We start from the raw sequence: 14,339 nt of genomic DNA on the forward strand, positions 1-14,339 counted from the left end.
TTTAAACACATGCTAATCAGCAAATGCCTTAAGTCTTGACTTGAAAATCTGGTATTCATAGTTAGGATGAAAAAGTAATTAAATATCTTAAACAGAAATACAATTTACTAAATTAAAAGCCCAGGGCTGAGGAGAAAGACGAGTCCTCATCTTCTCCTGCCAGAGCACCAAAATCACAACCAGCTGTTGAACAGCTATTGGCAGGAAAACACTGAGCCCACCCGAAAAGCGTGTCCCACACCCAGGGACTAAGGGGAGAGAAACGGCAGAAGAAATACTTTTCACTCACACTTTATTTTTCTGTCACTCGGTATAAAAATACGCATTTCAAAATACCTCAAGATATGGTGATAAGCCGTGCAACAGAAAAGGCCCAGCCTGCAAACCCTGTCCCCAGGTGAGTCCGAGTGGTCCCGTCTCGGTACTGCGAGGCCGGCCCGCGGCTGCAGGGGCGACCTCTGTAGTGGAAATTCACACTGACTTGAAATAATATTAAAGAGACATGTTCAAAAATCAAAATAAAGTACAGAGCACCTTTTACCCTGTTGTAATAAAATATTCAGTAATTCCTCTGTGTGAAACTCTGGAAAAAGATGAAAGGCAAAACTAGATATAAAAGGAAAAATAACAACGTGTTTATAAAGTCAGTTTTCTCTGACTTGTGAAAAGACTGATCAAACACCCTTTGAGCTGCTGTGGAGGCTCACGGGCCCTCCAGCTGCCAACACGGTTCCAGCCACCGCAGTGTCCTCGCTGTCCACCTCGACTCTGTGCCACAGATGACATCGGTGCGTCTTTTTTTTTGTGCTCTTGTGCGCTTTTGCTGTTACACCGTGAAATGCCATCACAATACTATTTATCCTTCATCATAAATAGGCATTAAGAAAGCACATTTTGCCAAGCTGATTTGTGAATCTCCTAGATTATATTTCTTCACTCACCTGCCAATTTGAAAAATCTACTAATCTGTAGAGAGCTTTTTCTCATCATTAATGTGAACTGGTGATGCTATAACTTAATTTGAAATCAATTATTATTTTTTTTTAATGGGATTCAGACCAAGAAAGCCTAGCATCAGCCAAACTCCCCTGGCACATCATGGGCAAACGTCCAACTCTACAGTGATATGCAAAGGTCACTTCATGGAAAACCCAAATAAAAATTACTCTGAAGATGTTCTGTCCATTACAGTTAGTTTATAAACAGAAACCAAAATTTAATGAGAAGACTCTGGGCCTGTGGGCTAAAGTCGCACAGCCTGAAAGAAAAGCAGTTTTAACGTGGATTCTTAAGACAGTGCCAGCAAGTCTAACCACTGATTTAAAAAATTCCGTCAGGGACTTTTCCCTGGAGGCCCAGAGGTTAAGACTCCACGCTTCCAGTGCGTGGGGCCCAGGTTCAACCCCTGGTTGGGGGAGATCCCGCGTGCTGTGCGGTATACCCCCAAAACAAATTAATCAGTTAAAGATTTCTGTTGGAACAATGCATGATAAAGGCTATGGAAATTAACAGTTATTAAGTCTTACAATTAAAAACACCTACAAACATTTTTCTCCACATCCCGACTGTTTCTCTAGCGCTGCTCAGTCGTTAGAACCACTTGCAAAACCAGTGCTGAGAGCTGATCAATATTTATGGGGCCACCTGGTGACTTCCTTCAAGTTCAGCCAGTGCATTGACTGCAGAGGTGGTCAGCACCGCCCCTCAGGAGCATGTTACACAGGAAGCTGTGCAGGGGGGCTGGAGATTGTTATGGCTGCTCTGAAACATCAGTGAGAAGAAGAGTTTCCAACCAGAGGGAAAAATGAAAATGGAGAATGCCTTACGAGGCTTTTCCACAGGTGTAACCACTATTTCACGCACACCAAACCTCAAGAAAATGGAAGCTCTTTTATTCCAGATAACCTGTAAATTCAGAATTCCACATGCAATTTCCTTATAGGCGCAGAATGTGTTACACGTTGATTTCCATCTTCTTAGTGAATCCTTGACGAGATTTCCGTTGAAAAGGAGAATGAGAAAGAGCCCCTGGATGCTGAGAGGTGGCTTTGGCAACTTTATGTGATGTGGCTTTTGGGTCTGCCGCACAGGCTGAGCTTCTTTGTGGTGAGCATCTGAGCTAGGCAGTTGAGAAACACCATGAAGATGGTCATGGACATGACAATCACGTAGTGGCTGATGCTACAGGAGAAAAAGGAACACGTTACAGGCGGACACAACACTCAGGAGGAAGAGCATAAGGCTCCTCTAACATTTCTAAGTGTGCAGGTGATCCCTGAACAACTCAGGGATTCGGCGTGCCAAGCTTCCGAGCAGTTGAAAGTCGATCTATAACTTCAGAGTTGGCCCTGAGCGTCCTGAGTTCCTAAGCATCTGTGGTTTGGTCTCTGCCCTCAGCCAACCACAGATCGAGCAGTACTGAAGCAGCCACTCTCTAAAACACCCACAGACAAGCGGACCCACGCAGTTCAGATCCGTGCTGTTGAAGGGCCAACTGCATATACAAAATACATAAATTACAAAGCATACTAACGCTTTTTAAATTGGTATCAAAATGCTAAAAAGAGTGAATTTGTTGCAGAAGTAGCAATGACAGTAAGGAATATTTCGAGACAGCTCCAACCATAATCTGACAGGAAACTGTACCAGCAGTGCCCGTGTCTTTGTCACCATTAGAAGCTGAGCTTAAACAGCTAGCTTCTACAAAAATTAATGTAACTTTCCCCTTATAATTTCCATATCCTCTGAATCACAGCCACAGACTCCCCAAGGTGTCCCCAGATTCAGTAATATGGCATTTTAGAGCACGGCATTCCATACTCTAAAATACAGGCCACAGAGAAAGAAAGAAAGATGTTACTCAAACTCAAATTCAGTGAAGTGAAAGTTTTAGTCAAAGAGTCTAAACAAAACAAAAAGGACACATCTCTCTACTAATCTGAGTCAAAACCACTACGTGCCAGACTTTTGGAAAAAGAACACTATTAAAATTACTCAATCCCAGCTCCCATCTATCAGCAATAGTAAATGTTCAGTTTTTCTTTTTAAGCGCCATACTACATTGTCCATGGCTTGATAATAAATTTGCAAATATGGAAAGAAATTGAGGATACAGGCCTAACAGATGTGCAGTAAAGCAGGGGTTTCCCACAGCAAATGCCAAGCTAAGCTTCAGACGACACTGGCAAGTTACTTATTTACTAGGCCTATCAGAGTTACATTTAAGAATCTTACTTCATAATAAACTTATACCCAGCTTCCCTGGTGGCTCAGCTGGTAAAGAATCCACCTGCAATGTGGGAAACCTGGGTTCAATCCCTGGGTTGGACCAGGGTTGGACCAGAGTTGGACCATAAAGAAAGCTGAGCACCAAAGAATTGATGCTTTGAACTGTGGTGTTGGAGAAGATTCCTCAACAGTCCATCCTAAAGGAAATCAGTCCTGATTGTTCATTGGAAGGACTGATGCTGAAACTCCAATACTTTGGCCACCTGATGCGAAGAACTGACTCACTGGAAAAGACCCTGATGCTCGAAAAAATTGAGGGCAGGAGGAGAAGGGGATGAGATGATTGGATGGCATCACTGACTTGATGGACATGAGTTTGTGTGGACTCTGGGAGTTGGTGATGGACAGAGAGGCCTGGCGTGCTGTAGTCCATGGGGCCACAAAGAGTCGGACACAACTGAGCGACTGAACTGAACTGAGACTTACACCCTTCAACAAGCTGCTTCGCGAGGATGGCCCCCAGGGCAGGCCCCAGGAAACTTGTCTTAAGAATATCTGGGAAAGTGACTGCTGGGTGAATGTACAATAGGGCAATCACCTAGAGGGATGTGGAGACTAATAAGGAAAATGGGAAAAGAGGCTTGCAGTCCACCCTCCCACTCCCCCAATAACTCTGGTCCAACAGGTGGGCAGCCCCCCAAATGTCAAGTTGCTGGCCCTATACCAACCGAGGCAAAGCTTCAGGGTGCTTACCCATAATGGGTAAGGCCCTCAGGCCAGAAAAGAAGAGCCTCTACTCTAAGCAGATTTAATTCATTTAGTTTTGGTATTATAAGTTTTTAAGTAAGAATCTCCAATTATGAAGATTTATAGTTTGATAATGTTTTCTTTGGAATGGCACTGGTTAGGGCATTCTTATTTAGAATCTCTCTAGATTAACTGGTTAATCTTATAAAGTAAATTTGAAATAGAAAAAAAGAGCTGGCTAATTAAAAAATAAGCATGAGAACTAGCTATGTTAGAAATCTGGTTCTGGACTAGGGTAGGCTTCTAACCTAAAAAGAAAGCAATACAATTGGATATTTAATTGCTAGACAAATACTATCATTAAGGAAAGACTTTTGAAATGTTTGTTTTCCCTGTAAAAATAATGGAACAGAATATTGGACCTGGACTTCTTTCCTGCTTGAATTTATGTGTGTATGTGTTTGCATACGTGTGTGGTGGTATGTTTTTTAACACAGAATGGATACGATATAGATCTTATCTGCCCCTTAATTATGCAGATTTCACAAAGCCATTTTCCAACTTTAGTAGCCGCAGTGGACATAAATCACTGGTCATCATCTATTTAAAAATGAAAATGACATTTCTCATTCTATAGCCCTTCTGGGAAGAAAATGATCTAGATATCCATTTTAGCAGAATACTCTTAAAAACCTCATGCCAAAATAGACAATATTATGTTACTAGAATCATGTGAGTTATGCTGAAATTTTATCACACAGAAGTTGGTAACTGATTGACTGATCTTACTTTAAAATGTCTTCCAAAGGGGAGCAATTCAAGCTCATCACAGCAGAGGTGCCAGGAAAACATGGTATTAGAACACTAGAAACTTTCAAACAAACAAAAAAAATCAGAAAACTTTCCTTTTCCAGGAGATGGAGTAGGCGTATTTCCCCCTATTCCCCCTGCCAAGCACAACTAAAACCTCTGGACACTGTATATAAAATAAACCTAAGTAGACAGAACGGTGGAAAGACAATAGGTGGGTTAGGAACCCTGAGACCCAAGGAATGACACGGTGGTTGAATTTGCTGGGTTTTCTTCTTGTTGGCAGAAACTGGCCAACCAGAAATGCCAATGGACATAGACTAAGAACCCCAAACAACCCAACATGATAACAAAAGCCTACTCTCTCCAGTCACAGAACAGATAAGGAAAGGGGCGGCCCCAAAGATGGAAAACTTTCAGACACTAGCTGCTCCACTTCAGCCAGACAGCACAGAAGGCGGCAGCTCTGCTCCCGCCTGCTCTGCAAAGGCCGAGTCGGGGCACAGGGGTCTACACGCGCGGCTGGGATGGGGCAGGAGCCACTCCTGACTCTCCTCGTCTTCCGCCAGTATATCCAGTCTGTTAGCAGATTCCACTCGCCTCTCTTTCAGGATTCTTCATCAATGTAGCTTCTTGCCGCCGTTCTGAATCGCTGCCCTAGTTCAAGGGCATCATCTCTAGCTGAGCCTCTTAAGCAATCGACCTCTTCCCTTTCTTGACCCCTCAATGGGTTCTCCATCCTGTGGCCAGAGTGTTGCTTTAAAATGTAAGCATATCAAATACGTCCCTGCAAAGAGTCTAATGCTTTGCCTCACACTTAGAATAAATTCCTAATTCCTTACAGTAACCTCAGTCAAAACCGTGAGTGACATCACCTTTCTTTCTGAACTCGCTCCCTACCATCTTTCTCCTTGTATCCTTCTCATCATAATAACATTCAAATTTTCAAAACTATTTGATGACATCGGGAAACACGGCTTTCATAGAAAGTCAACTTAAAAAAAAAACAAAACCCAACCCTGAATACATTTGCATATACATTAAGTCTAAAATGATATTTATCAATCTGTTGGACTCTGGGGCTGAATTCCAGTTGACTTATTTTTTCTACGTGCTTTCAGCATTTTCTACAATGAGCTTATGATATATTTCTTTTTATGAGATGACTACAAATTATGGTAGGCTTAGACATAGCACTCTTGGGCTGAGCTCATAGTTCCCACACATAGCTAGCTCCTCTACCCCATCTCTGTTCCTCACAGGACATTACACTATCTGCAGTGGTTCCTGAGATCAAAATCCTCGCCCAATAAGCTCGATGTAATGGTTATGACTTCTTCATGTTATGTAAGAAGGCTCACTCCCCGAACCAGGGACTGGAATTTGGAGTCAGAGGTGAGAGGGGGGAGGGACGGAGTGCAAAGTGCCCAGGTTACAGCCTCAAGGACCAAATCCAGGCAGCCCAGACTGACCTGGATCCCTGGGGAGGCCGTGTTCCATGGGGAGAGCAGGCAAGGAGGTCAGGAGGCAGGTGGATGAAAGGAACGCCATGAGGCTGTAAGAGAGCGCACTCCAGAAAGTGTGTACCGGCTGCGGCCTGTCCACATGGTGGAACACTGCTCAGCGGGGAACGGGAAAAAAATCCTGACACGCTACAACACAGAGGGATCAGAAACGCCACACTGCCTGAAAGAGCCAGACGTGAAAGGCACACATCGCGCAACGCCATTTCTCGAAGTGTCCGGAGCAGGCCAATCTGTGGAGACAGAGAGCAGGCTGGCGGTTTCCTGGGGCTCGGCATGGGAATTGGCTAGACCGGAAGCAGGCACCGGGGAGTTTTCTGGGTGACGGAAATATGAAGAAACTTGCTGGCAGTGATGGCTGCACAAATCCATCAATCTGCTGAGAGTCACTGACGTAATTTAAATCATTTAAAACTTTAAAACGGACGGAATTTATGATATATAAATTATACCTCAAGAAAGCCATAAAAACAAAAAGATTCTATTACAGCAGATGATTTTTTTTTCCCATTAGATTTTGCTATCACTTTTAGGCCTTTTATCACTTCTAATATTTTTTAAAAACTTTAAAATATTAAATGACTTGATCAGAAGGCAGGTGACCCCACCTCAATTTGAGTGACAATCCATCTCTAAAGGGTATTCCACACATCACCTATCTCCTCGACCTGAAATGGCCTGAAACCATGGACTCTTGGCTCGTTTAAGCTAACACAGTCGGCAGGGAACAGCTGTGAAGCTCGTTGTCTCACAGTCTCCATGCGGCTGAGTCCAGGGCACTCAGTCTGTGAGCAGAGTCAAAGGAGCATCAGATTTCTATCTGAAACGATTCAGCTGTTCCCACTCCCTCCTCCTGACTGTTCTGTCATTTAAATCAGCAGTTCTCAAGGTGCACATCATATGAGACGGTAGAGGGACGAGGCGGATATAGATACTGATTGTGTGGACAGACTCACCAGGCGGGTCTGTTCAACCCACACAATGGGTGATAAAAGGCTGATGATACTTCTCAATTAGGATAATGCGCAATCAAAGCCGGTCCTATCTGTCAGATGTACCGGGAAGACACAGGTGGAGAATCACTAATTTTAATAAAGCTTAATGTTCACTGTCAAGAGTAAAGAGATTTTATGGTGCTTATCAATTACGTTTAGGAGGATATTAAAATATCACTGAACTTAATGATAAGTTTTCACTACAAAGAGAAATGACACTGTAGCTGTCGTTTATCCTGCAGTGATGTATAATAGCGCGTGCAGGAGACGGAGTCCAAATGACTCCTGCTGTCGAACTGAAAGCTCCTGCCGATGAGGACGACTATTCACCTCAAGTCAAGCGCATTTAGAACGTAAATTTAAATATGCTTCTATAGTTATGAAAGCTCCCTCAATAGCATTCTTTCTCTAGTTCAAAAAAAAATCACTTCTCTCTGAATGCAAAATAAAGGCAATACTCTGTAAAGTTTATGGCCTGCTATAACTGAAAAAAAACAGTGTAAAAGATTAAAACAAGAAAATACGAAATTATAGCTCGGTTGGCCCAAGTCAGTTTCACAGCCTGGGTAGGATATTTCTCATATGGCTGTTGAAAAAAAAAAAAAGAACACCCAATGCGAGAAGGTTCTCCAGAAAACCACTGAATTTACACCCACTGTTTTAGTTGGTCATGCTGACTAGAGTGTATTCCTTTAAGAGTCTCAGTCCAAAAGATGCATTTCCAACATATTGAACTACACTTATAAACAGATATCCTATCTCATGCCCTAGCAATTTAATCTTTATTTTTAAAGAAACCATTAGTAAGCTGGAACTAACAGCTGAAGATTCTCTCCAGCACATTTTGAAAACCTGTTGCAGTCCCCAAACAATCCTACAGACACTGCAGATACCCAGGCTGCGTTTGTGTATTGCACTTGAGTCCTCTCTCAAATTCTGGGACAGATTCTCACCATTTATATATTTAAAGAGCAATAAAATAGAGAGGACAAAAGGACAATATTCCATTCCTGTGAATAACAGGCAGGGAATGGCTGGAGTTATTAGCTGTATTACTGATACAAAGGGGTTTAGAAATGAAATTTGTCACCAAGGCAAACCACTACAGGGCCACAGTTCAAATAACCCAGGCTCCCATTAAGGAAACTCTGCCAGTAAGTTTAATAACATCTGCAACATGACATGGAACAGCTCGGCTTTTCAAATGTATATTCACAGAGGAATAATTAGAAAGCCGAAACTAAGAACAACATTCTCACAAATAAAATGCAGGGAAAAAATGCAGGAAAAAGTAGCATAATGAAGTCTTGATATATGAACCTTGTTCTATGGTGCTAAACTTTTAAGTCTTGAAGTGTATTTTCCCCCCACTATCCAAGTCCTTTCCTGGCAATCAGTCAGATGCATATGAAGACAGACGAACCCCTTCTGCCCCTTAGACCTGTGTCACGTGGTTCCCTGCAGCTCTGTATACCATTACTGCCCTACAAGATGCGAAAGGAAGAGTTTAGAGTCCTAATTCACCAACAGAAGCAGCAGCAGCAGCAACAAAAACCTCACTGTGCAGCATCAACTGGGCAATTCCGTTTAGGAAGCCCAGTTCCACTAACTCCGAGTGCATTGTGTTTCTCCATCCCGACCTCTTCCATCTCCCTACCGTCTTCCTTTCTTAAGTGGGAGTCTTTTGTACAAAACAACAATAGACAAGAAAGGCAGAGCAGAGCAAGGAGGTGTTTCAGCAGGAATGACCGGCAGAGGATTTGGGGAATTCACGTAGGTTAGTTCAGTGCCCTCAGTTTGATGAATAGAACTGAGCTCTGAAATTTAAGTCTCTCAAAGCAAGCATCCCATTTAACCTAGAGGAGTTAGACCAGTGAGGATGAAGCGCTGAGACTGAGATAAACTGAGGTTTAGCAGGCTTGTTACCTGGCATGCCTTTAACCTCTCCCATGCACTCTAGGTTTTAATGTTGTGTAGATGAGGATGTGATGATCACACTGGAACAGAAGGCACCAGCCAGGACTGCTCCAGGTAAACCGGGGCTACTCTATGTGCGGGGCAGCTGCCTTCAGAAAAAATGCTATCACCACAAAATATTTCTACAGCGTAGTTTGTACCCTACATAGCATCAGTTAGCTACATATTTCCCATATTTATCCTAAGTGAAGTATAGGACTGGCACGTGGCGTTAGCATCCTTTTCCTGTGGGTAGCGCTGCAGTGAGGGGTTGTTAGTGCATCGCAGGCTAGGAGTGCTAATCACCGTTCTGTTTCCCTTGGTCTGAATGATGCTCACTGTGTGTTTTATGCCTTGCAGTCTCTTTTTTGCTATTATTTTGTGCTCTGACGAACACTTTATTCCCATGATGGTTGTGTACAGGAATGCAAGGAATAGGCCCAGAGGTACCACACACATGCCAAGAAGAACATCATGCTAGATATTAAATTTGAGTTTTGCAATGGCTCAAAGCCTGTTTTAAAAACAACCAAGCAAGCATAGGTAACAAAAATAAATAGATTAAACAAGACTACATAAAAATTTAAAACTTCTGTGCAAAGGACATAATCAACAAAGTCAAAAGCAAGTTACAGAAAGGCAGGAAATATCTGCAAACCATCTTACCTGGTAAGAGGTTAAAGTCTAACATACAGAACGAACCCCACCACTCAACAACAACAAAAATAACCCTACTTAAAAATGGGCAAAGGACCTGACCGGACATTTCCTTAAAAAAGACATACAAACAGCCAACAAGCACATGAAAAACGCTCAGCATCAGTAACGATGAAGGAAAAGCAAATCAAAACAGTAAGATACACTTCACATCCACCGGGCTGGCTACTGTCAAAAAAAAGAAAAGAGTTGGTGAATCTTCTACACCATCAATAGGAATAAACTGGTACAACTGCTATGAAAATCACTTCAGCAGTTTCTCAGAATAGTGAAAGCATACCCACCATTTAATCTAGCAATCTCATTTCTGGGCATGTACCTCAAAGAGCTGAAAACAGACTCGAATGGGTAAAACGAACACCCATCTTGCAGCAACCTCAAGCACAGTGGCCAAAGGGGACAAGCTAAGTGCCCACAGAGGGATGAATGGACAGATAACATGCGATACAGACATTCAACGGAATGCTATTCAGCCTTCAAAAGGAAGGGAATTCTGATCTATGCTTCACCATGGATGAACCTTGAGGACATTATGCTAAGTGAAATTAGCCAGTTACGGAAGGACAAATATTGTGTGATTTCACTTACATGAGATATCTAGAGTAGCCAAATTCAGAGAGATAGATAGTAGATAGTGGATTCCAGGGGCTGAGGGGAAGGGAAAATGGGAAGATATTGGTACAGAGTTTCAGTTATGCAAGATGAGAAAGTTCTGGAGATCAGCTGTACAACAATGTGAAATCACTTAATAAAACTGAACTGTACACTCTAAGCCCCAGCAAGACGGCGGGCGCTGGAGCAGCTGTGAAGAGAAACCCACGACGAAGGGCAAAGGAGCAGGCGCGGCAAGACAGCAGGAGGGGCGAGACTGTTCAGAGTCAGACCTGCCAGAGACGCTCAGAGCGCTCAAACAAGCCTTGTGCGCACCAGGACCCAGGGACCCCACAGAGGCTGAGCCAGAGCTGTGTGCGCACGCCTCCTGAGGAGGCCCGGTCGGCAGTGGACTCCCGCAGGGCAGGGGCTCTGGGTGCCCAGACCTGGGCATGGCAGGGGCCCTCTTGGAGGAGGCAGCCATTAACCCACCACAGAGCCGCCAGAACTTACACGGGACTGGGAAAGAGGCTCTTGGAGGGCACGGGCAGAACCCTGTGTTCCACCAGGACCCAGGAGAAAGGAGCAGTGACCCCACAGGAGACGGACCCAGACTTGCCCAGGAGTGTCCAGGAGTCTCCGGCGGAGGCGGCCTGCTGCAGGGTCAGGGCCGCGGAGTGTAGCAGTGCATCATGGGACCTTTCGAATGAAGTCTTCATTACTTCCGCATTAGTTTGGCCCCGGGTCAAATAACAGGGAGGGAACACAGCCCCACCCTTTAACAGAAAATTGGATTAAAGATATACTAAGCATGGCCCCGCCCATCAGAGCAAGACCCAGTTTCCCCCTCAGTCAGTCTCTCCCATCAGGGAGCTTCCATAAGCCTCTTACCCTTCTCCATCAGAGGGCAGACAGACTGAAAACCACAATCATGGAAAACTAGCCAATCTGATCACAGGCACCACAGCCTTGTCTAACTCAATAAAACTAAGCCATGCCATGGACGAGTCATGGTGGAGAGTTCTGACAAAACATGGCCCACTGGAGATGGGAACGGCAACCCACTTCAGCGTTCTTGCCTTGAGAACGCTATGAACAGTGTGAAAAGGCAAAAGGATAGGACACTGAAAGAGGAACTCCCCAGGGTGGTAGGTGCCCAAAATGCTACTGGCGATCAGTGGACAAATAACTCAGGAAAAAATGAAGGGATGGAGCCAAAGCAAAAACAACACCCAGCTGTGGATGTGACTGGTGATGGAAGCAAGGTCCATTGCTGTAAAGAGCAACATTGCATAAGAACCTGGAATGTCAGGTCCATGAATCAAGGCAAATTGGAAGGGTCAAACAGGAGATGGCAAGAGTGAACTTAGACATTCTACGAATCAGCGAACTAAAATGGACTGGGATGGGTGAATTTAACTCAGATGACCATTACATCTACTACTGCGGGCAGGAATCCCTCAGAAGAAATGGAGTAGCCGTCATGGTCAACAAAAGAGTCTGAAATGCAGTACTTGGATGCAGTCTCAAAAACAACAGAGTGATCTGTTTGTTTCAAGGCAAACCATTCAACATCACAGTAATCCAAGTATATGTCTCAACCGGTAACACTGAAGATGCTGAAGTTGAACGGTTTTATGAAGACCTACAAGACCTTTTAGAAGTAACACCCAAAAAAGATGTTCTTTTCATTATAGGGGACTGGAATACAAAAGTAGGAAGTCAAGACACACCTGGAGTAACAGGCAAATTTGGCTTTGGAGGACAGAATGAAGCAGGGCAAAGGCTAACAGAGTTTTGCCAACAGAACACACTGGTCATAGCAAACACCCTCTTCCAACAACACAAGAGAAGACTCTGCACATGGACATCACCAGATGGTCAGCACCGAAATCAGATTGATTATATACTTTGCAGCCAAAGATGGAGAAGCTCTATACAGTCAGCAAAAACAAGACCGGGAGCTGACTGTGGCTCAGATTATGAACTCCTTATTTGCCAAATTCAGACTTAAACTGAAGAAAGTAGGGAAAACCACTAGACCATTCAGATATGACCTAAACAAAATCCCTTACAATTATACAATGGAAGTGAGAAATAGATTCAAGGGACTGATAGATAGACTGCCTGAAGAACTATAGACGGAGGTTCCTGACATTGTACAGAAGGCAGGGATCTAGACCATCCCCAAGGAAAGGAAATGCAAGGCAAAACGGCTGTCTGAGGAGGCCTTACAAATAGCTGTGAAAAGAAGAAAAGCAAAGGCAAAGGAGAAAAGGAAAGATATAAGCATCTGAATGCAGAGTTCCAAAGAATAGCAAGGAGAGATAAGAAAGCCTTCCTCAGCGATCAATGCAAACAAATAGAGGAAAACAACAGAATGGGAAAGACTGGAAAACTCTTCAAGAAAATTAGAGATACCAAGGGAACATTTCATGCAAAGATGGGCTCGATAAAGGACAGAAATGGTCTGGACCTAACGGAAGCAGAAGATATTAAGAAGAGGTGGCAAGAATACACGGAAGAACTGTACAAAAAAGATCTTCACGACCCAGATAATCATGATGGTGTGATTACTCACCTAGAGCCTGACATCCTGGAATGTGAAGTCAAGTGGGCCTTAGGAAGCATCACTATGAACACAAAGCTAGTGGAGGTGATGGAATTCCAGTTGAGCTATTTCAAATCCTGAGAGATGATGCTGTGAAAGTGCTGCACTCAATATGCCAGCAAGTTTGGAAAACTCAGCAGTGGCCACAGGACTGGAAAAGGTCACTTTTCATCCCAATCCCAAAGAAAGGCAATGCCAAAGAATGCTCAAACTACCGCACAATTGCACTCATCTCACATGCTAGCAAAGTAACGCTCAAAATTCTCCAGGTTAGGCTTCAATAGTATGTGAACCGTGAACTTCCAGGTGTTCAAGCTGGATTTAGAAAAGGCAGAGGAACCGGAGGTCAAATTGCCAACATCCTCTGGATCAAGGAAAAAGCAAGAGAGTTTCAGAAAAACATTTACTTCTGCTTTATTGACTATGCCAAAGCCTTTGACTGTGCAGATCACAAGAAACTGTGGAAAATTCTGAAAGAGATGGGAATACCAGACCACCTGACCCACCTCATGAGAAATCTGTATGCAGGTCAGGAAGCAACACTTAGAACTGGACATGGAACAACAGACTGGTTCCAAATCGGGAAAGGAGTACATCAAGGCTGTATATTGTCACCCTGCCTATTTAACTTATATGCAGAGTACATCATGAGAAACGCTGGGCTGGATGAAGCACAACCTGGAATCAAGATTGCCAGGAGAAATATCAATAACCTCAGATATGCAGAAGGCAATGGCAACCCACTCCAGTATTCTTGCCTAGAGAATCCTGTGAACAGAGGAGCCTGGTGGGCTGCTGTCCATAGGATCGCATAGAGTCAGACATGACTGAAGTGACTCAGCGTGCATGCCTGCATGCATTGGAGAAGGAAATGGCAACCCACTCCAGTATTCTTGCCTGGAGAATCCCAGGGACGGAAGAGCCTGGTGGGCTGCCGTCTATGGAGTCACACAGAGTAGGACACAACTGAAGTGACTTAGCAGCAGCAGCAGATATGCAGATGACATCATCCTAAGGCAGAAAGTGAAGAACTAAAGAGCCTCCTGATGAAAGTGAAAGAGGAGAGTGAAAAAGTTGCCTTAAAACTCAACATTGAGAAAACTAAGATCATGGCATCCGTCCCATCACTTCATGGCAAATAGATGGGGAAACAGTGGAAAC

General features: G+C 43.8%; 1 protein-coding gene across 7 annotated transcripts in view; it reads right to left on the minus strand.

Moving 5' to 3' along the window:
- Positions 1-275: 275 nt before the first annotated feature.
- The window catches only part of PIGN (phosphatidylinositol glycan anchor biosynthesis class N), a 103,060-nt gene continuing 88,996 nt past the window's right edge, over positions 276-14,339 (minus strand). For all 7 annotated transcript variants that reach the window (XM_069569118.1, XM_069569116.1, XM_069569122.1 and 4 more), the window contains one exon: positions 276-2,181. In XM_069569118.1, the coding sequence (XP_069425219.1) occupies positions 2,058-2,181 (124 nt within the window). In that variant the 3' untranslated portion in view covers positions 276-2,057. The remainder of the gene's footprint in view (positions 2,182-14,339) is intronic.

Source organism: Ovis canadensis, chromosome 23 (genome assembly GCF_042477335.2).
Source record: "Ovis canadensis isolate MfBH-ARS-UI-01 breed Bighorn chromosome 23, ARS-UI_OviCan_v2, whole genome shotgun sequence".
Taxonomy (NCBI): domain Eukaryota; kingdom Metazoa; phylum Chordata; class Mammalia; order Artiodactyla; family Bovidae; genus Ovis; species Ovis canadensis.